Genomic DNA, 24,212 nt, shown 5'->3' with positions numbered 1-24,212 from the left:
TGTGTGTGTGTGTGTGTGACGTGGCTGGGGGCAGGGGGTTCTCTGTGTGCACGCGTGCGTGTGTGTGTGCGCGTGTGTGTGTGTGACATGTGGCTGGGGGCAGGGGGTTCTGTGTGTGCATGTGTGTGTGTGACATGTGGCTGGGAGCAGGGGGTTCTGTGTGTGTGTGTGTGTGGCATGTGGCTGGGGGCAGGGGGTTCTGTGTGTGTGTGTGTGACATGTGGCTGGGGGCAGGGGGTTCTGTGTGTGCATGTGTGTGTGTGACATGTGGCTGGGAGCAGGGGATTCTGTGTGTGTGTGTGTGTGTGTGGCATGTGGCTGGGGGCAGGGGGTTCTGTGCGTGTGTGTGTGTGCGTGTGTGTCTGTCTGTGTGTGTGTGTGTGTGACCTGCACTTGGCTGGTGGGCTTGCAGGCCCAGGGTAGAAGTGACCATGCATGTGGGGCAGCTCATAGCCGTGAGCCTGCAGGCCTGTGTGTCTTTGAGGGACACGTCCTGACTGTGGGGGCTCCCAGTCCCCCAGGCTCACCCCATCTCATCTCCCTGTGTTCTCCCCTTGGGTCAGAGGATCAGGCCTCTGCCCAGCCGGGATGGAGCCGGCAGCTCTGCTGGCGTGCACGTCCTTGGCACATGAATAATACATGTGAACATCTCAGTCCTTGGAAATGTTCTTCTCTGGTGGATAGAGAGAAAAATCATTATTTCTACTTTTATGATTCCTGAGACTCCTGAACGGGGCCATAAATATTATACACAGGTGGGTTTTTTTTTTCCCCCTTTGGACAGACTAAAAAGTCCTTTTTTCTTAAAGGTATCGCTCATTAGGGAAGTGCTCTCAAGCTGAGGAGCGGGCAGCCGCTGGCTCCCTGGCTGCGGCCCTGGCCCAGCCCAGCCAATCTCCATGTAGCCCCGTCACAGTCCCGGCCCTTCCCAGTGGGCCTCCCCTCCCCGTTTAGCCACCAGCACGCCCGGCTTCCTTGGGGTCCCTTCCCCTGGCCTGCAGGCCCTTGCTCCCACATCAGGCCCACATCCTCAGCCCCAAGGGCACCTACCTGAGCAGCCCAGAGGCCAGCCGCCAGCTCTGTGGCTGCAGGACGCCAGGGCCACCATGCCCGTCACCCTACCTCAGGCTCCTGGCCGGGTCCACCTGGCCCTGGGCCTCTGCTGCAGGGTATGGTCCCGCCCACGGGGCCCACTGGGTGAGAATGGGCTCTTGACTTCCCCCTGATGCTCCGCAGTGGTGAGAACTCAGCCGTGCTGCACTACGGACACGCCGGGGCCCCCAACGACAAGACCATCCAAGACGGAGACATGTGGTGAGTGGGGCCAGCCCACAGCTGCCCTGGCTGGCGTGTGAATGGTGGGGCCCAGGTGGGACTCAACCCCAGGCGTGGCTGATGGGGGCCCCTCGGCCCCAGCCCGGGAAGGCTGGCCACAGCACGGTCCCTGGGCCTGCTCTGGGTCTAGACTTCTCCGCCAAGGCTTTGTCCTCCATGTTGTCTCCTCTCCAGGACCAAGGAGGCCCTGAGAGGGGAGCGGGGGCCAAGTGCTGTGAGGGTAAGGCCCCACCTCAGAGGAGGACCTACCCTGTGACCCAGCACCCACCGTGCTGGCGTCTCCAGCTCGAGTCTCCAGTTTGGAGCAAGGGAGACCCCTAGGGAGTCCCCCGCCCTCTGAACCTGCCAGCTCTTGCCTCCCGACTCCTCGGCATGAGCGGCCACTTGTTCAGGAGGTCAGAGCGGGTGCTTGGCCCTCAGGACTGCCTGCCCACACGCCACCACTCCTCATGGATTCCTGACTGAGCATATGTGGGCAGGCCCCACAGCCTCCAACTCCCCAGTGTGTAGGGCTCCCATTGGGCATACACCCCTCCACTCTGAGCGGCCCCTTGGCAGAGCATCCCTGTCCTCAGCTCATGGGCACTTGTATTCCCCGCCTGTACTCTCCACCACCCAGACGTCGGGCAGGGCCAGTCCAGGCCAGAGGCTGAGAGCCGCCCAGAGGCCACAAGTTCCACGGGGCCTCCTGTCTTGCCCTTGAGACATCTCACATGGCCACCAACCCGCAGGTGTGGGCAGGAGAGCTGGTGCACATTGGCCTCAGTTCAGTCAGTCACTCAGACGTGTCTGACTCTTCACGACCCCCTGAATCGCAGCACGCCAGGCCTCCCTGTCCATCACCAACTCCCGGAGTTTACTCAAACTCAAGTCCATTGAGTCGGTGATGCCATCCAACCATCTCATCCTCTGCCGTCCCCTTCTCCTCCCGCCTTCAGTCTTTCCCAGCGTCAGGGTCTTTTCTAATGAGTCAGTTCTTTGCATCAGGTAGCACATTGCCCTACCTGGTCCTTTGGTCCTTTTCCTCTTGCTGCTAAGGCAGCTGAGCCCCTCTGTCCCACTTCCCACCAGCACCAGTTCATCCGGCACCTCATCCGCCTCGGTTCATATGTGCCATCCTGTGAGGTTTTGACCCCACGCTCGTATTCTGGTCATGCCTGGACACTGGCCAGGACCTGGCCTCAGGCTGGGAGTTGGGGAACCTGCGCATGGGGGGCCCTCGCCCACAGCCATCAGGGGACCTGAGCCGAGAGACACCCCATTCCGAGCTGTCACTGCCCAGTGTTCTCAGAAACCCACCCAAGCCCAGGGTGCCCCCTGCCCCAGGACGCCCCAGCACCACTGGCTGTGGTATCCACTCGCCCGGGGTCAGTAGCTGGATGGGATGTTCTGGCTCGGGACCCTGTTGGGGTCCAGGAGCCCAGCTCAGGCTTCTGGGAGGAAGCAAAGCCTCCGGGTTCCCTCTGAGCCTGAGTTTACTGTCTGTTGGTGGAGATGGCACGCAGCACTCAGCCCTGCAAGGGGTAGTGTCAGGGACGTGTCAGGACCACAAGTGCTGGTGGACACACGGTCCCAGGAGCCTGGGCCCACAGGACAGGGACAGGGGCACGCAGAGGGGGACCCCAGCGTGGTCACAGAGGTCACTGCAGCCCCGCTCACTGCTCACTCCACCCCCGGAGAGTCTGAAGCCCTTCCTGGCATGGGGGTCAAGGGTGTGCAGCAGCCTGCATGGGGTTCTGGCCCTGCCTGACACAAGGTGCCGCTCATGATGTAGATTCGCTCACTCTGATCCCATGAGGTGGGTGTCTCCCCCTCCCACCAGACCCCCCCCCCCAACATGTAGCAGAGCCACTGAGACCCACGGAGCGTCCGGGTGCAGAGCCAGAGGGATTTGGGGGAGGGGTCAGCTGCCTCCAACCTGACTCAGCTGGAGACTAAGGAAACGGGGGGCCTGCCCTCTGGGCCACAGCTGGGTCACTGGTGGCCCCAAAGGGAGACCAACTGGTGTCTTCAGGGACTCACGCCTCCAGAACGTGTCGTAACGCTTCTGACTCTGCAGCCTGCTCTGGCTGAGCCAGGACGTGGGAACCCAGTCCCCAGGCGGGCAGAGCCCCGGCCACACGAGCAGCCACAGCTGTCCCTGCGGAGGGTCCTGCGCCGGGGCCATGTGGCTCCGAGTCTGTCTTCTCTGTGAGTTCACACAGCCCGGAGGAAGTGGTTGCTTCTCCTCTCTCTCTCTGTCCCAAGAGAGTCCTCACCCGTGAGAGGCTTGTTGCAGCTGTGTTCCGGGGGTGCCTGGCACACTGGGGCCTGGCTGCCTAGGGACGCCATGCATCAGGCCTCCATGCATCCAGATGCTGTGTCCCCGACCCTCCTGGGCAGCGTGTGGCACCCGAGTCTCCTGCTGCTTGAGAGTCAGGAGTGATCCAGAGAATCCCACAGATGTTAATGCCAAGCCCAAATGGGTGATTTTATTTTTCTAGTGCTAACTTTGAAATGTAGCCAGTAGAATAATTATGAGTTTGTTATAGTCAATTTATTATGCAGCATTTAGAACAACATGTTTTGTTGATTACTGCTACTGCCAGATTGCTGGCAGCATTTATAATCCATTGTTTTATTGAAATTGATCTGCCGAGCGCCTACTGTGTTCGGTAAATAATAAATCACTCTGTTAGCCCAACATAAAAGTCACAGCACTTCATTATAAGGTATGAAACCAAAATATGAGCCTGGTGTAGAATTTTTCTGAACCTGAGTGTCTCTCTCAGCTGCGACTGTTCTCCAGGCGCCCGTCCTGTGGTACGCTCTGGGTCTCAGTTCCTTGAGGTCAGGTGAAAATGCCCCAGAGATCTTTAACGTTTAGGAATGGGGCTGTTTGGGGGCCAGGAGCTGGTCCAGGGCAGTCAGACTCTGCTGGAGAAGGTGGAGAGTGGATGCTGAAGGGCATCCCTCTCCCTCCAGCCCCAGAAGTGTGGTGATGAGCATAGAAGGTCCCTGGCTCAAATCCCTGGCGCCCCCATCCCCACCCCCCACCGCCCAGCTGAGTGATCACCCCTCTGAGCCTGTTTCTCCATCCATCTTTGTGGGTGAGAGCACCCAGCCCCGGGAGGACTCACTGATCATAAGGCTGAGCATGGAGCCTGCACAGGGGGCCCCTGGTGGGATTGCTGCTACACACCAGAATTCCCAGAGCCAGCAGCACACCTGTGCCCCGAGGCCCGCCTCCCAGCAGCGCTTCTGGACAGATACTGGAGGCAAGAGGCCCCAGCGCAGCGCAAGACGGCCCCGGTTTGTTCACACAACTCTCAGGTTATGTAATTGCCTGCTCTCTGTTTTTAGCCCCTAAACCGTCCTCGAGGCTTGCGCTGGGTAGGGCATGTAGCTGGCCAGCGCCGCATTCTACTCCTCTGTCCTTCCAGTACCAGGTGCTGCCTGGGAGCTGGGCCCAGAAATTGGGGCCTGTTTATCAGATGCACTGGTTCTTACTCCATGTCAGAGGCATCACCCAAGAGCTGAGAAGGGGATTTTGAGGACCACTCCTCACACCACACCAGCCCCGCCCACCCCCCGTTTATCTCAGCTGGATGCTGCCAGACTTGCTCTGCCTGGATCCGAGGGTGTGGGGGGGACGACGAATGGACTTTGATGTGGCCTTGGGTCCCCACAGACCTCCCTCTTGGCTGGTTTAGAGGCACACAGCCTCTTGTGGGGCCGCCCAGGGCTTTGCTGTCGCCTCTGAGAGCCCTTTTCCTGCTGTGGCCCTCAGGGCTCTCCATGAACCCCATCACTAAGTCGCTCTCCTCTTAAGCCATTAGTTGCTTTCTGTTTTTGTTTTAAGACAAAAGCAAGCAGACCTTCTAAAACACGGTCCCAGAAGTGTGGTGCACTTCTGATGAATACCCTTCCCAAGCTCACACAGCAGACCGTGTCTGAAGCCATCAGAAGTCTTCCTGGGTGGGAGCCCCGGAAGACCCCTCCCCACCAGATCAGCCCTGAGCTTGTGGCGGCGAGGTCATTGTCCTCACCGTCCTCATCGTCCTCTGTCGTCATCTGAGCCCTCAAGCGCTGGCCCGTCCTCCCAGAGCCTCCATGGTGGGTGGAGGCACCCAGGGCTAGGGCCCTGCCCATGGGCCAGGGAGCGCCACTGTCCCCAAGGAAGCCGTGTACCCAGACTTGGACCCTCTTTTGTGCTAGACTCCCCGCCTCCTTCTGGGCGCAGCAGGCACACCCCAGAGGGCAGAGGTGGGGAGGGTCCAGGGTCTGCTTCCACTGGGCTCTGATTTGGAAAACAGCTGGGACAACCTCTTCTCAACTGCCACCACCTCCCTCTCCCACCATTTGATTAGGTAGCAGGGGGGTGGTTCCTGGGGTAGGGAGCCCAGTGGCCGCCCTCAGAACCTTCTAGATGCCCTAGTCGAAGCATGCTCGGGCCTGGGTTGCCCAGCTGCAGGCAGGATGTGGCTGCTGGGTGGCAAGCCGGACCTCCCAGCACTGGCCAGAAGAGGGCAGCGTTGTTTCAGGACATGCCAGCCGGCCAGGCTCATCCCTGCTGGCTGTGTTCTCTGTGTTCTGGGGCCTGGGAGCGGGTGGCTGGCCTGGTTAGTGGGGGAGAGGCTTGTCCCAACCCCACTCAGCAGCCACTCAGCGTGCTAAGTCACTTCAAACGTGTCCGACTCTTTGCGACCCCATGGACTGTAGCCTGCCAGGCTCCTCTGTCTGTGGGCTTCTCCAGGCAAGAATACTGTAGTGGGTTGTCTGCCCTGCTCTCCAGTTAGTTCCCTGATCATTCCACAGGTTTGATGTGGACTAGACATTAGTTTAAACTGCTTGGGGGAGCTCCCCCCTTCTTACCTCCATCACACTGTGCCTGGGGCTATAGCCTGCATCTTCATCACAGACATCCGCCCCCACCTCCACAGGCTTTGGGTGCCTGCTGCTCACTCGGGGCCCAAGCAGTCCCCTTAGCATTTCTGGGGCTCCTCTGGCAGGAGTGGGAACAATTCTGCCTGCTCCTGGGGGCCCCTTGGTCTGACATCTGTCTGGCATCTGTGTGCTGCTTCCTGGGGGCAGGCAAGTCATGCCTGGGTCTCCTCCCCAGCTGGCAGAGGGGCCGCAGTGAGGGGTCTTCAAGTCCCTCCTTGTCTTGGTGCCTGAAGCCTTGGTCAGCTTTAGAGAACAAGTGTTTCCTCCAAGCCCAGCCCAGGACACCACTCCCCCAACTTTGCTGTCTCCTTAGAGGACATCTCTGGAGAAGGAAATGGCAACCCACTCCAGTATTCTTGCCTGGAGACTCCCATGGACAGAGGAGCCTGGTGGGCCTTACAGTCACCAGCTGGCCCCATCCTGAGGAGTTGATGGTCTTCGGGACATGCCCCAGTCCTGGGGGCAAGAGAACACACTCAGGAAGGCACAGGCCCTGGTCAGCTATCTGTCCAGACCAGTGGCCGTGGCCTTCAACCTGCCGTCTGGGTTGAAGCAGCCTTTGCATTCTAACGTAGTACCGCACAAGCGGATATGCCTGACAATAACCAAGCGCCCTCACCGTGGGGTCCGCCCTGTGTTGCCTGTTTATGCTGCTGTCCCTGCATCCCACATGGTTGACGCCACAACCCACAGTGTGAAAGCACCAGGTCAGCCGGGGTGCTCGCAGACACCATGGGACACTGCTTACCGAAAAGTGGAACGAAGCATGTGCTGTGCGCGTGACGCCGACTCACCGCCTCCCCCGACCCCGGGGAGGCCACTGCCCGTGGCGGCAGGAAGCCCCGGGGCTGGGCGGCCGCCGCGTCCCACCCACATGTGGGGCTAGGGACCGCGGAACGTCCTTCCTGGGGTCGTGGCCTGCACTGGGGCTCTGCCGCTCCCCACGTCCTCCACGGAAAGGTAACAGCAGTTCCATCCAGACACACGGGAGGCCCACAGCACGTGCCGACCCTTGGCTCGGGGCTCCTGGGGCTGGTTGCCTGGATGACTTTCCTGTCTGCCCGGGCGCCACACACCCATCCCATGGCTGGGATGGGGAGCAGGGACGCCCAGAAGGCAGTGGAGAGAGGTCGGCTTGGGGAGTCAGCCCCAGGGCTTTGAGCGTAGGCCTTTGTCCCAGGGCTCGGCACCACCCAGAAGGTCTGGCTGGGAGCTGGCGGGTGACCCGTGGGCCTTGTGTGGCCACCACCAGTGGGAAGGTCACCAGTTCGCCTTCCTCTCTGTCTCAGGCTGAGGTCTGGAGGGGAAGCAGGAGATTCCTGCAGCTCAGAAATCCCCCAGCCTGGTCTAGAACGCCGACTGGGGTGGGTGCAAGTCAAGGTCTGAAATGGTGCGCTGCGGTGAATAGATCTATGAGTGAGTGCACATGTGTGGGCACGTGTGTACCGTGCCTGTCTGGGGTGAGAGAGAGCTGAGAGCGAGGCCACAGCCCTGGAGAGTAAACCAGAGCTGCAGCCTGTGTACACAGTGACCTTGCCGTAAAGATCACAGAGTTCCCCCCAAAACTCTTCCCAGGCCTCATATCAGAGACCGAACCATCTCATAGGCCTTCTGCCTGCAGTGGGGCAGAGAGGACAGAGGGGATCTGGGGAGGGCCTGGGTGGGCCGATGGTGGCAGGTAGCTCGGGCCCAAAGTTGCCCGGGAGGAGCCAACGGAAGACAGAACCTCTCCTCTAAGCCAGAAATAGAACCAGATGAACATGTGAGGAATGAGCCACCAGCATATTGCTTGGAGATGTGTAATACCTCCCCAGATGGCTTAGATTATCACAACGCATTCACTCGGCCAGAGATGGTAGGGTCCCCGGTGGGTGTCCCCAGGCAGCTGGGAGGAGGGCTTTCGTGTTCTCTGTTGAGCCAAAGTATGAGCGAATTCTCCGTCATCAGCCTGCGTTCAGAGGACGGACGGAGTGGACACAGAGGAACTGGGGGAAATGATTTATAAAAGCGATGGCTTTCATCCCTGGATTCCAGAACGACTTGAAATCTGAATAACTAATACATGTAGGAACTCCCTGAGGGAGATTTAAAAAAAAAAGGCAGAGGGATAGGGAACTGAGAGCACAAAAATAGACGTCAGCCCCGTGCCCAAGTATCGCTGGGCAGGATGGAGCTGGCCGGCTGGGTGTACACTTCCTTCTCCCTAAAGTGGATGATTTTAAAACAAAAAAACTAGAGCTGAAGGTTTCTAGAAGCTGAACAATAAAGCCAGGCTGGCCAGGGAGCTCACCCCCGCCTCCCGTGTTTTTGTTTTTGAGAACTTGGTCAGGAGTCGTGCCTGCCCCGGGGAAGGGGCCTGTTTTCACTGCTCCGGATGACTCCAGCATTTGGTGTGCTCTTGTGGGCTTCCTGGCTTTTTAAATAGTTTAATTTCTGTTTTCCTTTGAGCCCTGCACAGCCCCATAGAACTTTCTGCCTGGGGGGATGCTGCTGCAGGTCTCTTTCTGATGTGGTGGCCCCCAGGAATCTGTGTCCCCACGCCCCTGGCTCTGTCCTGTCTGCTCAGGCCATTCCTGGTCCTTCTGAATCAACAAACCACAGACCATTTTCCTTTGTTGCCTCCAAGGACCCCAAGTAAGAATGCTCTGCTCCCCGGGTGAAGCTGGGCCATGGCCCCATGCAGTTCCACTCCCAGGCCTGCCTGCACGCTGGCCGCGGAGGACGCAAAGCCGCCGCAATGGCGGCAGCCACATGCTAAATGTGGGGCCGCCCTGAGGCGCTCGAGGCTGAGTGCCGGAGCGAGGACAGGAGAGCCCGTCTCTGGGCTCTGAGCTGCTGACCCCGACTTGAGATGTTGCCAGGCCAGTGTGCAGAGCCTTGGTTTCCCTGCAGTTTAGGGTTCTGATGTGCTCCGCCCTCCTGGCCAGCTGGCGGGAGGGGGAATGTGTCCTGGGGCACTAGTAAACCTGCAGACAGCTGTCAGCCCCAACCCGCTGGTGCATCAGAGCGTCCTGGGGAGCAGATGCTGGGCGTGTCTACCGGGGCCTCTTGCCCTTGGATCCTTGGCTTCCACACCTGGGCTGAGCGGGTCCCGTCTAGTGAGCCCCAAGTCCCCCCGCAGACACACACACATTGGCCCACCCCAGGGTGGGTCCCCCAGAGTCTCTGGCCTTGACCCAACCCAAAGTTCCTCTGCCGTTCGGCTGAGCTCTCCCCACCACCACCTGAGAATCACCTGAGTTGTTATCCGGTGCTTCTTGCACTGTTGACAGTTTATGATGTTTTGCAGTCAGAAAAAGACAGGAGATTAAAAAGTGCCCGACTGGGGACTTCGATTTCCAGCGGAGTATCTTGAGATCCTGAGTTATTCACGACTTTCCTTTAGAAACAATTCTGTTTCTGTGGAGTCCCTGTTGCTGCCATCAGGCCGCGTGGCCGACCCCTGGCTCCCCCTGTAGGGCCAGTTGCTCAGGGTGGAGGTCCCCTGAGACAGGCATGCAGGCAGCTCTTGGAATGCGGTATGAGCCATCGTGTTTACCACTGAACTTTGGGGGTTTTAAAAAAATAATTTTATTTCTTTATTTTTGGCCGCGCTGGGTCTTCATTGCTTTGAGGGCTTTTCTCTCGTTGTGACAAGCGGGGACTACTCTCTAATACAAGGACTTCTTGCGGTGGCTTCTCTTGTTTCAGAGCATGGGCTCTAGGGCACACAGACTTAAGTAATTGTGACTCCTGGATTCTAGAGCACAGACTCAGTTGTGGCGCATGGGCTTAGCTGCTCCGAGGCATGTGGGATCTTCCCAGACCAGGGGTTCCAAGCCGTGTCTCCTGCGTTGGCAGGCAGACTCTTCACCACTGAGCTCTCAGGGAAGCCCAGAATTGGGGTTTGAGAGGCTCTTTTCATGGCAGGTGTGGCTCTGCCTCGGGGCTCCAATTTTCCAACAGTGGCTGCAGACTGCCCCCCACGGGGCGGAGCCAGACCCAGAGAGGACAGCGGCACCCACCTCCGCCCCTACCCTTCCCGGGGCCCCTAGTCCCGAAGGTACCGCAGGGGCCTGGGCCTGAGGCTGAACTGATGCCCCCAGGCTGTCTTGTCACCATCAGCATCATGACTTGACCCTGACCCCATGATGGTCCAGCTCTGGGCCCGCTGTCCAGCATCCTGCTGGTGAGGAGACAGGACAGGGAGGCTGCTCATTCTGGGCACCCCACTCCTCTCTGTGGGTAACCTGGTGGGAGCCAAGGTTGGACCCAGCAGCCCCTCCCTCGTTTTTGTCTTATCCCCATGTGGAGGGTGCATGAGGCGGGATTCTCACCTGCCCTTGACAGTAGGGCCAGGCGGCGAGGGTGTGGGAGCCTGGCTCCCCGCACTCTGGCCCAGCCCCGTGGCTCGGGGCCCTGTCATGGGTGTCCAGAGGGCAGGCCCGGTGGCCCGGCCTCCTGACTCAGCAGCCTGCTGTCTGTCCCAGCACCGCCCTGCCACCGCCGGCAGGGGCTCGCGGCTCCCGCTTCTGCCTTCCTCCCACACTCTCCACGCCCACCTCTGTGCCTCCTGGTCCCTGCTCTGTGGCCCGGGGATGCTGGGGGCCAGGCAGCCCCCAAGTCGGGATATTCACTGGGGCCCTGGGGCCTGTGAGAGGTGGGCGCCGCGCCTCAGCCCACGTCTTCTGTGTGGCAGGTGCATCTGTCCCGAGGCCCCGTCCGGCTCCCATGAGCATTGCCCTGTGGGCTGCAGCTGTGCCCATGCTGGGTGCAGGGTGGCCCCTGGGGGGGTGGGGGCAGCGCTGTCAGAGTGCCTCTGTGGAGGCCAGGTGGCAGGTCGGGGCCTGGGGATTCCTCCACCCCTCCCTCAGGGAATCCCCACAGCCAGGCGTCCAGGGGCCTGGCCCGCAGAGGCCGTGAGGGTGTGGTGTGTGGGCAGCCACATTCCCCCCCAACCTTCCTGCTCTGGAGCGGGAGCCTCCCGGGGCGCCCCTGGGTCCTTGACTGCCTGTGCACCGTGAGGAGACAGTGGGGTAGGAGGGCCCCACGCTGCTGTCTGCACAGGCCGTGTTGCAAGAAGTCTCTGGTTTGGTGGCCTTGAGTGCCCAGCAGGAGGGAAGCGTGGCTGGGGCGGGTACAGGTGCCCCCGAGGGTCCCACCAGCCTGACGCCCCACTCTCCCGGCAGCGTGTTCGACATGGGCGGTGAATATTACTGTTTCGCTTCTGACATCACGTGCTCCTTCCCCGCCAACGGCAAGTTCACCCCAGACCAGAAGGCCATCTATGAGGCGGTGCTGCGGAGCTGCCGGGCCGTCATGAGCGCCGTGAAGCCAGGTGAGGGCAGGGGTGGGGCCTGGGGGGAGGACCTCCTGGTAAGGGGATGCCGGTGGCCAGGGGGCGGGGCACCTCTGAGAAGCAGGTCCGGCACTCTGCAGCGACCTGACTCTGTCCCCCCATCTCATGCTCAGCCAGTAGGGCCCCAGATGCTAGTGGGTCCCCAGCATCACTCCTGGGAAAGAGGGCTGACCACCAAGCAGAGACAGGGCCAGGGGGTTCAGGGAGCTCAGCCCGAGGCCACCCCCCATCCCCTCCCACCTTCTCCTTCTGCGCATCTCCCTGTCCACACTGGCCACTGGGATGTCAGCATGTCCGCTGCCCTGTCCCACAGCAGCGGCTGCTGCAGCGAGGGCTTGGCAGTGTGGACACTCGCCTCTGGGTGGGCAGGAGCTGAGTGTCTGTCCGGTGTGTGGCGAGTGATGAGCAGAGGCTGTGGGGCCATTTGAGGACCTGGCCTGACAGGCCTTGAAGGCTGGACTCTGAGTTCATACTGGAATCAGGGGGACTGTGGCAGTCAGACTTGTATTTCTTCACGGAACTTTTACAGTCAGTCCCCAACATGCGAACCTTCAAGTCGCGAGCTCTCAAAGATGCGAATGTGCGTGCGCCTATCCAGTCACTTAAATTAGTTCACGTGTCTGGCATTGTCTAGAAAAGTCAGATACCTAGGCTAACTTGGTCGGACTTAACGAACACGTTGTCAGAACTGAACTCATTTGTATGTAGGAAATTTATTGTATTTACAAAGGGAAAAAGAAGAAAAGATCCTGAGCCCCTAAACTGTAAAGGCCCCAGAGTGTGGCCCCTTGAGGGCCCAGAATCTGATGGCTCCGCCTGGAGCCCCTGCCACCCCGTGTCCAGTCGTTGCCGGCCAAGTGCTGCTTGTGAGGGTTCAGCAGCGGCTGCCGCCTCCCGAGGAGGCAAACCGTGAGCAGGGCTTTCCGGACGCCCCCATCCAGTGCCGGGGCCACCAGAGGCCAGGGAGCCGGGGAGGGGTGACGGGCCCACACTCTCACTTGTCCAGCGGGAATAAAGCCTGGTGATCAGATGAGTCCAAAGATGAGGAACTCAGATACACCCGAAAAAGGACACAAGGAAGGAAACCTGAAAGCTCAGCTCGGGGCAGCTGACGGCGTCAACAGGGCTGGCCTGGTGTGGCGGTTGCAGAAGAGAGCAGCAGCTTGCGCTGTGTTTAAAAAGCAGTTCTCTCTAGGTAGGGGCTAGTGTGGACACTTTCAGGGCGGACTGTTGCATAAAGACAGAGCGGCACAGGAGCGGGTGAATTCACAGAAGGTGATGATGAAGAGGGCGAGGGCTGTGAGAACATGGATTCACAAGTGCTTGTAAATCCACAGGGGGAGGGGCAGGAAGGGAGCCAGCCAGACAGACTGACAGACCGGGTGGGGCGCGGCGAGGAGGGAGGGTGCTCACCGGGAGCCTTTTATACTTTCTGACCTTTAAACCCCGGTACATGGCACCTGTTACCTGTAAAACTCTGCCTGTGTGGAGCCGTCACCCCGAGTAAGGGGCACCATCTCCTCCTCCTGATATCCTCGCGTTACCCCAGGGAGAGAAGGAGTAGAAGGTTCTGTCCAGCTTTGAACGTTAGTTGTTTAAGTGATAAGCATTTCACTTGCAGCAAAAGGTTTGGGCCAGTGGGAGTGCATGGAGGTGCACGGCCCCAAGACCCTGGTGCACCCACAGCCCATGGCAGGTCCCTCCAGGAGCATAGAGGGACCTGTGTGGACCCGATTCTGGCTCCGGGCCGTGGTACAGAGTGTGGTCCTGGGCAGGCTCTGGGTGGCACGTCCCCAGCTGGTGTCCTGGCCGGCTCAGTCGATCAACAAAGCAACCCCAATTCTGCTCAGAAAGTGGCCAGGTCCACAGGCAAGTCCCGGAGGCCACACATTGAACTGAAAAGGGTCCCAGCACCAAGGTCCTATGGGACTGCCTGGCCATGTCACTTTGGGGGCGGTTACAAGGCTTCAGGCCCCACCAGGCCAGACTCAGCCGAGATGGTCCCTGGGGACTGTGAGGCAGGCCTCCCCCTGCACACGGCGGGGCACAGGCCTGGCCTGCCCTGGGGCCTCAAGGTTCCCGTGTGGAGGGGAAGGGAGCAGAGCCCCCAGCGTGCCCCCCACCCCATTCTTCAAGGCTGTGACACACTCTTCCCTGGGGGTCACATGCCAGGCAGGCCTGGCAGGCCAGGGGTCCTATGCTCACAGCGCTGCCCTCAGAGGGGGTAGCCATACCCCCCACAGCAGCACAAAGGCTGTGGCCAGGTCAGCCCCGTGCCCGGTCCTAGCGGAAATGCCCCTGGTTTGTGGGCCTGGCTCCTGGGCCAAGACAAACACCCGCAGAGACTGTGTGACTGCTTCCTGCGCCTTCCAGGGACGAGTGAATAGAGACAGCCGGGGTCACAGCGAGATGCCCAGAGGAGGGGCAGGGGCCAGTGCTTGGAGCACACAGGGATCCTGAGTGAGGCAGGCCTGGGGCCACGGGGGAGTGTCCCGCCCTGCCACGCAGAGGCAGCCTGGGAAGGAGGGCTGAGTTCGCTCAGAAGCTGTACGAGAGCAGCAGGGCCGGCCAGGCAGTGGCGGCACCTGGGGGAAGCGCCACCCTCACTGGCCCCTCGGCGGGGTGGGGGGTCGGTGCAGCGGCCACGTGCCGGCTTCTGGCCCATGCAAGCAAATCTCTCCAAGGCTTCCGCGTCAGGGCAGGCGCCCATCCTGGGCTGACCACCTGTCTCCGCGGGCTCCCATGGGCTTGCTGATAGGACACCCGGCCCCCACGAGAGGAGGAGGTGCTGTGGGCAGGGCAGGGACCAGAGTCGGTGTCTGAGCTGGCCACCGGTCGGGGCAGGGTCGTTCGTTCTGCAGACTCTGGTCAGGGTCCATTTGCCAACTTTGCCTCCCTCCCTGGTCGGGGCAGGGGCCGCAGTGTCTGGACTCCCCTGGAGGCCTAGCCTCAGAGATGGTGCTGGGCACAGAGGCCCAGCAGGCAGAGGCAGTGGGACAGCATGCCTTGCAGACCGGGGGCACCCTAGGGCAGAAACCAGCAGAGCCAGGACTGTGCTTGGTGAAGGCACTGTGTCCCCCCTCTGGCCTGAGAGAGGCCCTTCTGCTGGCCAAAGGGCAGTGGGGGAGTTCCCGCCCTCCCTGGCCTCTCTGCCAGGGTTTGGGGTGGGGGACCACATGGGGACCGCATGGGGTGGTCATGCTTAACTCAGCATCGTGGTGCCTGCTGCCCAGGCGTGTGCTGCCCCTGCCCTTCTGCAGGGTGAGTGGGTCCCCCGAGGTCCTGGCAGCAGGCTGGGCTGGAAGCCCTCCGCCCCGCGCCAGCATGGCCTGCCAGACACTTCCCTGCAGCCCATGGGGCCTGCCCTGGGACCCCGGCCCTGAGCCTTCCCTCCTGCACCCCCAGGGCCTGGCGCGCGGTCATCCCCCGAGGGCCATTGTCTTCGGATGAAGTGAGCTCTTTGTCTGGATGGGCTGTGAGGATGTAGCTCAAGGGGCTCTCCGCTGCCTTCCCGGCTCGGCTCCGGGCCTTGGAGCCCCCAGGCCTGTCACGCTCTGGGCAGGAGGCCTCAAGGCCGTGATGGATGCTGCCGAGGCTCCCAGGAGCCCGCCCCGGCAGCAGGCCCAGCAGGCTCCCGGCCCATCAGGGGAAGGTGTGGTCCGAGGGGGCCAGGTGAGCACAAAGGCCAGTCGGTGACTTGAGGCTGCTCGGGACACGTAGTGGGGCCTGGGCCCCAGGCCTCGGGTCCCTCTGAGCCAAGAGGCAGGTGGTGCAGTGCAAACACAGATGCCGCCTTGCTACCCTGGGCCCGAGTGCACAGAGGAGCGGGGATGGGAGCACACGTGAATCCTGGGCCCATCAAGTCATAGCACAGGCTGCAAGAGAGCCACAGGGAGGCTGGGGCTCCCGGTCAGGCCACGTGGTTGTCAGACTCGGAGCAGGGCAGAGGGCCCCGCCTTCTCGGGGTTCAGAGACCGAGCCCTGCCCAGCTCGGGCAGCAAAGGAAGAGGCAGTCAGGGAGGGCTTCCTGGAGAAAGCCTCCGCAGAGGCCCACAGGAGGCCAGGCAGTGAGACTGGGAAGGTGAGGTGTCCTAGCGGAGGGAGTGGCAGGTGGCAGGCACAGGGGCACCTCAGGAGTGGGTGGGCATGAAGCTGGAGAGGGAAGCCAATCCAAGGAGCTTGGGGCTCTGTCCTCGGGGCGGGGACTGGCCTGGTCTGACCCGTGCTCCAGAGAGATGGCCCGGTGTCCCGGCCGTTTACAGGAGGCAGCGGGGTGAGGAGTCTGGAGGAGCCAGGCAAGGGTCCCGGAGAGGTGGGGGCCCACGGAGGCGCCGGAGTCAGGAGAGGTTTCAGGAAGAGAGGATGAGATTCGGTGCTTGCCGGCGGTGGGAGGGCGGGCAGGGCAGATGACCTGGTCTCTGCAGCACGATCTCGGTGCAGTGTTCCCAGTGTGAGCAAGCTCGGGGGACCCCCGATGCTCCTGGCCAGGCCTGTGGGCTCAGATGTGCCCACGGGCTGCAGAGGCCGAGGAGCCGGGGCGTTGGGGCCTTAGGCGGGCAGGGAGACCCTCTGGCCTGTGCCCACCCCTGCATCCTCGCCCGAGGACAGTAACCTCCACTCACTTCAGGGGCCCCTGCCCTGGCCGTGGGTGTTGTAACCACCATCCGGGCCAGACACTGGGGCCAAGTTGCTGGAGGTTTAATCACTGTCACAACCCTAACCACACACAGGCAGAAACTCCCACTCCCGGCCAAGAGAGCCGTGTGCACGGCCTTCCCCAAGGGCGCGCAGGCAAGGAAGACTACAGGCGCCGCGGGGACCGCCGGGGCCCACACGTCCGGCCCCCACGAGGGGCCGCGAAGACAGGAGGGGAGCCGAGCTGCCAGCACAGAGCTTGATTTATACCTGATTCCCACCCGCTGCCTGGGCCCGGCCGAGACCGCAGCCCCGCACTGTGGAAGGTAGCCAGGTTTGAAGTCAGCCTGCTTCCCGGGCCTCTTGCTTGGCGACCCGAAAAGGCCCTGCCCGAGAGAGATGGAGCTGCCCTGGGGCATTGGCCCTTCCCGGTTCACCGGGGCCAGGCTGAGTGATGGGAGCGGAGTTCGCAGGGTTACTTGGGGTCTTACTCTTTAGGCCCAGAGGCCCTGGGCAGGGGCGGGCCTTAGGAAAGAGGGCGCTGCACGCCCACCCCTGGACCAGCACCCGCTCTGCCCAGCCGTGATGTGCCCTGGAGAGGCAGCCGCCCTCCTGGTGGAGAGACCCTAGAAGCAAGTGAGCATACTTGTGCAGGGAACAAGGTGCAGACAGTAGTGGCCGGGACAGCAGAGCGATCACGATGGGGGAGATCACTCCAGCAGGGGCGGATGTGTACGCTGAGACCTCGAGGAGGAGGGTCACGGGCCAGCCGGCTCTGCAAAGGGTCAGACGTGCAGGGCCCTCCGGTGCGCTTCTGGGGCAGGGGTCCCTGGCCCGAGGAGGGCGAGGCGGGTGAGTCAGTCTTAGGAAAAGAGCAGTGGCTGAGGCTGGGCAGGCTTGGCTTGTGCCCCAGGGACGCACTGATCATAAAGTGTCGAAACTAGGGTCTGACTGGCCACACGTGATGGGTGAACAGTGGCAGTTTGGGGGAGCTTACTGAGCCGGTCCCCAGTAGATGCCAGAGGCTCTACAGCCAGCTTTCTGAAACCAGTGTCACGGCTCTTTGACAAAGGAAGCATCTGAGGCTCCCGGAGGTGAAGGCCGGCCTAGGCCACACAGCAGGTGAGCGGCCTAGCTGGGACCTGGTTAACAAGGTCTCTATTTCAGGATCCAGACCATCAGAGAAAAGCTCCCCACGCTGGCTCCACCCCCAGGGGTGCAGACCCAGCCACCCGCGCCGACGTGGTTGTAACCAGACCCCAGGACGCCACCCCCACTTCATGGGCTAAGGCAGGTAGAACAGGGCTGGACTCCAAGGAGGCTGTGTCTCTGGACAAGACTGGGCTTCCTCCACCCTTGGCCTCCCTGTGTCTTGGGCTGGGGACTGGCCACTGCCTGATGATCGGGGTGCAGCACCACCAGCTCAGACCCTGGGTCCTGGGTTCAGGAGGTTGGATCAGCCCTGGGTCTCCAGCCAGCTCAAGACCCCAAACATGGGCCAACTGTCTCTGGCAGGGTAGGGGGACACCTGGGGGACTGGTGCCCAGCAAGTGTCTGAAAGGGGAGGGCCTGTGTCTCATCTCCCTCTACCTGTCGGGCCCATCATCTGCTCCCTGCCAGCCCCAGAGGCTCGGATCCTGGTGGCCCACCCCTCACCAGTGCAGGGTCCATAGCAAGGCCCCTTGGGGTGTGGAATCCCAGTGCTCCCCTCTTGTAGCCGAGATCATCAGGGCATGGCTGAGCAGCCCCTTGGGAGCCAGGGTTACGCCCCACATGGAGGGGCCACAGGGTCAAGCCCTGGCCCTCTTTCTGGGTGCAGGTCCCACCCTGTCCTCGTGGCCCCGTTCGTCCCAGGGCTGCTGGCCTCGGCTGGCACATGGCCTGCCCCCAACTCCGCCCTCTTAAGGTGGGGCAGGGAGCATTGCCAACCTAGGTTCTTGTGCTCAGTCTGAGCACCTGGTGCCGTCATTTCGTGGAGCCCAGTGGGCAAGGCGGCCACGCCCCAGTGACAGCGAGGCTCCTGGAGGCCGCTCCCTGAGGGCCTAAGGCTCCAGCCCCTCAGGGCCTCCCTGGGGGCCAGGCAGCTCCGAAGAGCCTGCACTCCTCAGAACTCGGTGCCTGGGGATGCTCTACATGGTGACCTTTGCCCCAGAAACATGGGGCCGGGATGAGTTTGATTAGAGCCCAGGGTTTGGACATCTGGGCTACCACGGAGATGGTCACCTGGTGCTCGTAGCCACAGGGCCACAGACCCCTGCCGGTTTGCTGGGAGGCTGTGCCGGCTGCACCTTCACCCCAGAAACCTTTGCTCCCCACAGCGGCTCCAAGGACGATTCAGCCCCCCATGCGGGGGTGTGCAGGGACGCCCCTCCCCCACCCCCACCTGAGCCTCTGTCTGGGGCTCACTGAGCCCACCCCACCTCGGCTCTTGGGGACACATGGTTTTCTCCTCCTGGTGCCAAAGATTTTACTGGGCTCCCCTGGCCCTGGGAGCACACAACAGGAGCTGGGCCCCTGCGGGTGACCGTGGATGAGAGGAGCCTAGCCCCGAGGGCACAGTGGAGAGAGAGGAGGGGTCTCGAGTCCAGAGCTGCGCTGAGAGAGCCCTGCAGGGGGACCGCCTGGGCCGCATCGCTCTTGCCCCTCACCTCAGGCTCCCCACCTTCAGCCAATGCAAGGGCTTCCTGTGTTCCCTGCAACCTTGCCCTGGGAAGCCCTGGCCAGGCTGCCAGAGGCCTCAGCTCATCGCAGCCTCCTTCTGAGCCCCAGGTGTCTGGTGGCCCGACATGCACCGCCTGGCCGACCGCATCCACCTGGAGGAACTGACCCGCATCGGCCTCCTGACCGGCAGCGTGGACGCCATGGTCCAGGTCCACCTGGGAGCCGTGTTCATGCCTCACGGGCTCGGCCACTTCCTAGGACTCGACGTGCATGACGTGGGAGGCTACCCTGAGGTCAGTGGGTGCGTTGGCCCGAGCGGCCTGCCTGTGAGCCGGAGCTGAGCCTGGACCTCCCTGGGGGTGGAGTGGGGCTCTGGGACACGGCCGCAGTGTAGGGGGACAGGCAGGATGAGAAGGACTGGGGTCTTGGCAAGGCCTGCTCTCCCTCCTCCCCCTTCACCCAGGGGTTGATCCCAACCCAGGTCACTGCCCACGCCCAAGGGCCCTGGTCCTTACACAAGGGCGTCTCCCCTGGCGGCCGCCTCCACAGAACCTGGCGGGCAATGGGTGTGCTCTGCACAGGGCCCAGGGCTGCACGCTGGGGGCGGCACCTGCCCTGAAAGTGGAGCCCCAAAGCTGGGTCTCACTGGTGGGCTGGCAGTGCGCCCGTCATGTCCTCCTGCCTCTGGCTTCGTTCATCGGGTGTGACGAGGCTCCTCAGGCTGGTGAGCGGTCCATCCTGGGGCGAGCTGAGCCCCGCGCCCCTCGCAAGTCCTGCCACACCCTCTCCTGGTTCAGCTGGACGGTTCAGCTTCCATCCACCCAGATGCCTGGGCCAACAGGGCCCCCATGGCCTCCTCATCTCCTGGAGGCATGCTCAGCGGGACAGGGAGGCTTGTATGGGCATCTCTAGGCCAGGCTTTCCCCTCCCCCTCCTACTGACCGACCCTTGAAAGGACCACCCAGACGAAGCTTGAGGCTTCAGGAGGCTCTGCCGGGCAGGTGGCTGCAGCCTCCACAGGCCCTGGGTGGGGGTGAGCCGGCCCTGCCGTCTGGCCAGGTGCCCGAAGCACAGGGGGGTGGATTATGCAATCGGTGCACGCCCTGGGGCCCACCAGCCAGTTAGCCAAGATGGCTTGGCCCCTTAGCTGCAGGGTATTTTGAAAGCTCTAAGAACGATTTTGGGGGGGTGGGGGGAATTGCTCAAGAGAAGCATTATTATTCAATTATTTTTTCCTCAAGTGTAAACAGTTAAATTTGGAGAAACAAAATCAGTTTTAATTTCCTAATTTCTATCCATCACACTGTGCGCAGGGAGCCAAGAGCAGAGCCTTCCAGACATTGTTAACTGAGGTTCGTTATTCATTAGTCGCCAAAGCACTTTTTTTTTCCACCAGAGAAAATTGGCAGCAAACTGTTTTCATCTTTTCCAGTAAGCGGTCCTTTGTGCTCACGGAGTCTATTCTTCTGACAGATAAACATTGTGGAAAAAATATGGCTTTTCCTCTAAAAGTCATTTGTTTTATTTCAGACACATCTGGGTCTCCTCTGCCCGGAGCCCAGTGCAGCGGAGGCCCGGTCAAGCCCTGAGCCCAAGTGGAAGCCGGCATGGACCCGGCGTGAGCAGGGTCCCCCCACCCCCAACAAGGCTGAAGTCCCCAGGCCTGAGGGGCTGGGCGCTCCGCCTCTCCCCTTCATGGGGTCTTCTCGCTACTCAGCCCCGCCTCCATCCTTCTCCCAGCCCTAATCTGGCCGTCCCTTGGTGAGGCCTATAGGGCAGACTCCTGGGAGCGAATGCTCTGCAGGGGTCACAGTCAGTGGGCAGGGGGCAGGCACATCCTCCTGTGCCCCCCAGATCCCTTCCATTCACCCCTCACCCCCAGTCTGAGCAGTGGTCCTGAAATCTTCTGGAGAGAAGGCCGTCTGTAGAAGTTTGAGCAAACCCCCCACCTTTGGCACAGCCCCTCAGCCACCAAGGAGATCAGGGAGGCAAGACCTCGTCAGCTCTCAGCCTCCGCCAGGTCCCTGACTTTGACAGCCTTGGAAAGAAAGGGTTGGCTCTTGGGGGCAGCATGAAGGGAAGGGAGGGGAGGGGCTGCCCAGGGGGCAGACGCAGGCTTCAGATGGCAGGAGATAGGCCCCTGCTACCCACCGCCCAGCACCTCTCACCTGAGCACAGGGACCGTCATCCCAGACTGTGCCGTCCTGTGTCCCCTGCCCTCCTGCCCAGACCCTCCGGGCACGTAGTACTGTGGGGTCAAACACCACACTAGATGGGCGTCTGTGCCCAGGGGTCACAGGGCCTTGGTGCCCCCTCGTCACCTCCGTCCCAGCCTGGCTCCCACCTGGTCAGGGCGGCCGTGCACACAGTGCCCCGCTGGCCCCGCCCTCGTGGAATCTCGGTCACAGCCTTCCCTGCTGTGCCCAGCCATGGATGGAGGCTGAGCCAGCCCGTTTCTGGTTACCTTACATGAACCACTAATTGAAGTCTGATGTTCTTGGCCCCCAAACAGTCAGAAATGACAGTTCCATCTCCAGCAGCTGGGCTTCCAGCATAGAGCCATGAGCGGGGCAGGGCAAGCTCAGAGGCCGACCAGAAAGCTTGCCTGCTGCGCGCTTGCTCCCAGGCCTTGGCCAAAGGCCGGACGGGTGCCTCCAGGACTTGGGGAAGGCAGGGAAATTTCTGCAAGTGTCCTAGGTGCCACCTGCCCCATTGGCCATGCCCATGTGAGTGCTGGGGGAGAGAGCTGACAGCCAGTCCCCCACAGCCCAGCGGAGGCTCAGCGCATGGGTGTGGTGTGGAGCTGCCCCATGTGCTCCTCGTGGGCCACACCCCCAGGCCATGCACACGGGGTGAGTGTGCATCTGTGCACACACAAGCCAGGGCTGGTGTCCTGCTGACAGCACCTGTCCCTCTTCCTGGAAAGCCACACGGAAAACCTGGGCCTCGGCTTGTAGGGAGCCAGGCCTAGCACTTCAGGGCTGGTTTCCACTCTGCCTGGAAACCAGCTGCCTGGAAGAAAGCTGCAGCCTGGGAGGCCCTGCAGCCTCCTAAGAGCTTTTTTGGCTTCACAGGTTTGGCTTCAACTGCTCCCCTGGCGGGGAGAGGGCCTGTGTAAGGCAGCCGGACCCCCAGCCAGCCCCCTGGGTCAGCAGGGGCAGCATGCCTTGGGTGTGTGCACACGAGTGTCCATGGGGCACAGTTCTAGGGGTGACAAGGGGCAGGGACACGAGAAATCTAGGGGAGCGTGCAGAGAGCAGAGGGCTTTATCTGAAGTACCGTGGACGACCCAGCAAGTCTGAGTCTGGGCTGGAGACCCCCGAGGTCACAGAGCCTCCTGCGGCTCCAGGAGGACCCAAGGGGCTCGAGCCAGGCCCCACGTGTGGATGCCTGCACGGGCAGGGGCGGGTGCCCTGCGCACTTGCCCGTTTCTGTCTGCCTCCCGCCGAGGCGGTGGCCTTGGCCTGGGGCTGTGCCCTTCTGGGTGCCCCCCTCACTGTCCTCTCCCCACCACCCCCCTACCCCCACCCAGGGCGTGGATCGGATTGACGAGCCCGGCCTGCGGCGCCTGCGCACCGCTCGGCACCTGGAGCCACGCATGGTGCTCACCGTGGAGCCGGGCATCTACTTCATCGACCACCTCCTGGACGAGGCCCTGGCCGACCCGGCCCGCGCCTGCTTCTTTAACCGCGAGGTCCTGCAGCGCTTCCGTGGTTTTGGTGGGGTGAGTGCTGATTGCTCCCAGAACGCCCCCTCCCCTGCCCCCCAACCTGTCACCTGTTTGTTCTCCAGGACAGGAGGCACAGTCTTGACTCTCCTCACTTGAGAGGCACCTGGCCCACCCTTCCTCATGGTCTGTCACCAGCCCTCAACACAAGCGACACAGATTCCTACAAAACCTCTGCCCACTCCAGGGGCTCCCACCCACCCGGCAGGGGGCAAGCCAGGGTGGGCAGGTGGAGGAGCAGATGTCCTGTGGGAGGCGCCTTCCGCCCAGCAGCTGCCCACAGTGGCCTTAAGGCCAGCACCCCGACCCGGGCCGTGCTGCCCACTCCACAGAAAGGGCTCTTCCCACTCAGCCTGGCGCTGTCGGGCCTGATGCTCAAACTAAGCACGCAAAGGCAGCTCAGAAATAACAAGCGTCCATCCGTCTGACCAGGTCCGGATCGAGGAGGACGTCGTGGTGACTGACACTGGCATGGAGCTGCTGACCTGCGTGCCCCGCACGGTGGAGGAGGTGGAAGCGTGCATGGCGGGCCAGGACAAGGCCTTTGCTCCCTTCTCTGGCCCCAAGTAGAGCCACGGGTGTGCCCTGGGGCAGGGGGCTGGGCCCCGGCCTCGCAAGTTGCTTCCTGGAGGGCGGCCTGCTGATCGGCCCCAGTGGTGCTCAGAAATCACACAGGACATCATCGGCCTTTGATCACACCCAATATGCTGTTTCCCTGGAGAAACTTTCTTACTACCCTTCTGTGGGATCACACCCGTCATCTAAATGTCTTTACTTTGCTTGAGTGACAGCGGCTTTTAGAATGCTAATTTTCAATTATCGCGTTATTTTCAATAATCCTGTTCTCTTTACTAGCAACTAAATGTGTATTTTGCTGTCATTTGTATTCTGCTCAGGAAAGGGGCATTTCTAGTGTTTTCTCTCAAAATCAATACACAGAATGGAATTTGCAATAAAAGATTTCCTAAAATGGACTTTTGTGCCCATCCCCCCCCCCCCCTTTTCCCTTTGCAGATGAACACATGCTTAGACCTGGAAAGTGACCCTGCAGAGCCCTCTGGGGGCCGGAATGTGTAGGTGGGGCTGTCTTGCCTCTGCACAGGTGCAAAGGAGGACTGTAACGTAAGAAGCCTTTTTGATATGGGTGACTCAGTGGAAAAGCATCCACCTGCCAATGTGGGGGACACAGGAGATGCGGGTTCGATCCCGGGGTTGGGAAGATCCTCCAGAGATGGGAATGGCAACCCGCTCTGGTATTCTTGCCTGGAAAATCCCTTGGACAGAGGAGCCTGGTGGACTACAGCCCATGGGGTCACAGACGTGACTGAACATGCACGCATGCACTGCCTCAAAGCTGGATTCCCGAAGTGGTCATAACTGCGTAGCATTTAAAGCACAGTTACCTGAGAACCTGAGACTCGCAGACTCCTTGTCCTTGGTCTCCTTTTCATGTGAGATATGCTAGTAAAGCCAGCATCTGTCTGAGAGACACTGCCGCCTCAGGCAGCACCATGACAAAGGTGAGCTCTCTCATTCCTTCCACGTTTGCCGAGTCCGTTTGTCTCCCATGAGTGGGAGCCTGCAGGCCGA

General features: G+C 61.4%; 1 protein-coding gene across 3 annotated transcripts in view; it reads left to right on the top strand.

Moving 5' to 3' along the window:
- The window catches only part of PEPD (peptidase D), a 118,657-nt gene extending 95,061 nt beyond the window's left edge, over positions 1-23,596 (top strand). For 2 of the 3 annotated variants that reach the window (XM_061138962.1, XM_061138964.1), the window contains exons 11-15: positions 1,237-1,314; positions 11,430-11,578; positions 19,004-19,188; positions 22,428-22,619; positions 23,055-23,596. In XM_061138962.1, coding sequence (XP_060994945.1) covers positions 1,237-1,314; positions 11,430-11,578; positions 19,004-19,188; positions 22,428-22,619; positions 23,055-23,192 — 742 coding nt within the window. In that variant the 3' untranslated portion in view covers positions 23,193-23,596. The remainder of the gene's footprint in view (positions 1-1,236; positions 1,315-11,429; positions 11,579-19,003; positions 19,189-22,427; positions 22,620-23,054) is intronic. The other variant, XM_061138963.1, reaches the window with a different exon arrangement.
- The last annotated feature ends 616 nt before the right edge of the window (positions 23,597-24,212 follow it).

Source organism: Dama dama, chromosome 4 (assembly GCF_033118175.1).
Source record: "Dama dama isolate Ldn47 chromosome 4, ASM3311817v1, whole genome shotgun sequence".
Taxonomy (NCBI): Eukaryota; Metazoa; Chordata; class Mammalia; order Artiodactyla; family Cervidae; genus Dama; species Dama dama.
This window is presented reverse-complemented; position numbering and strand designations above follow the sequence as displayed.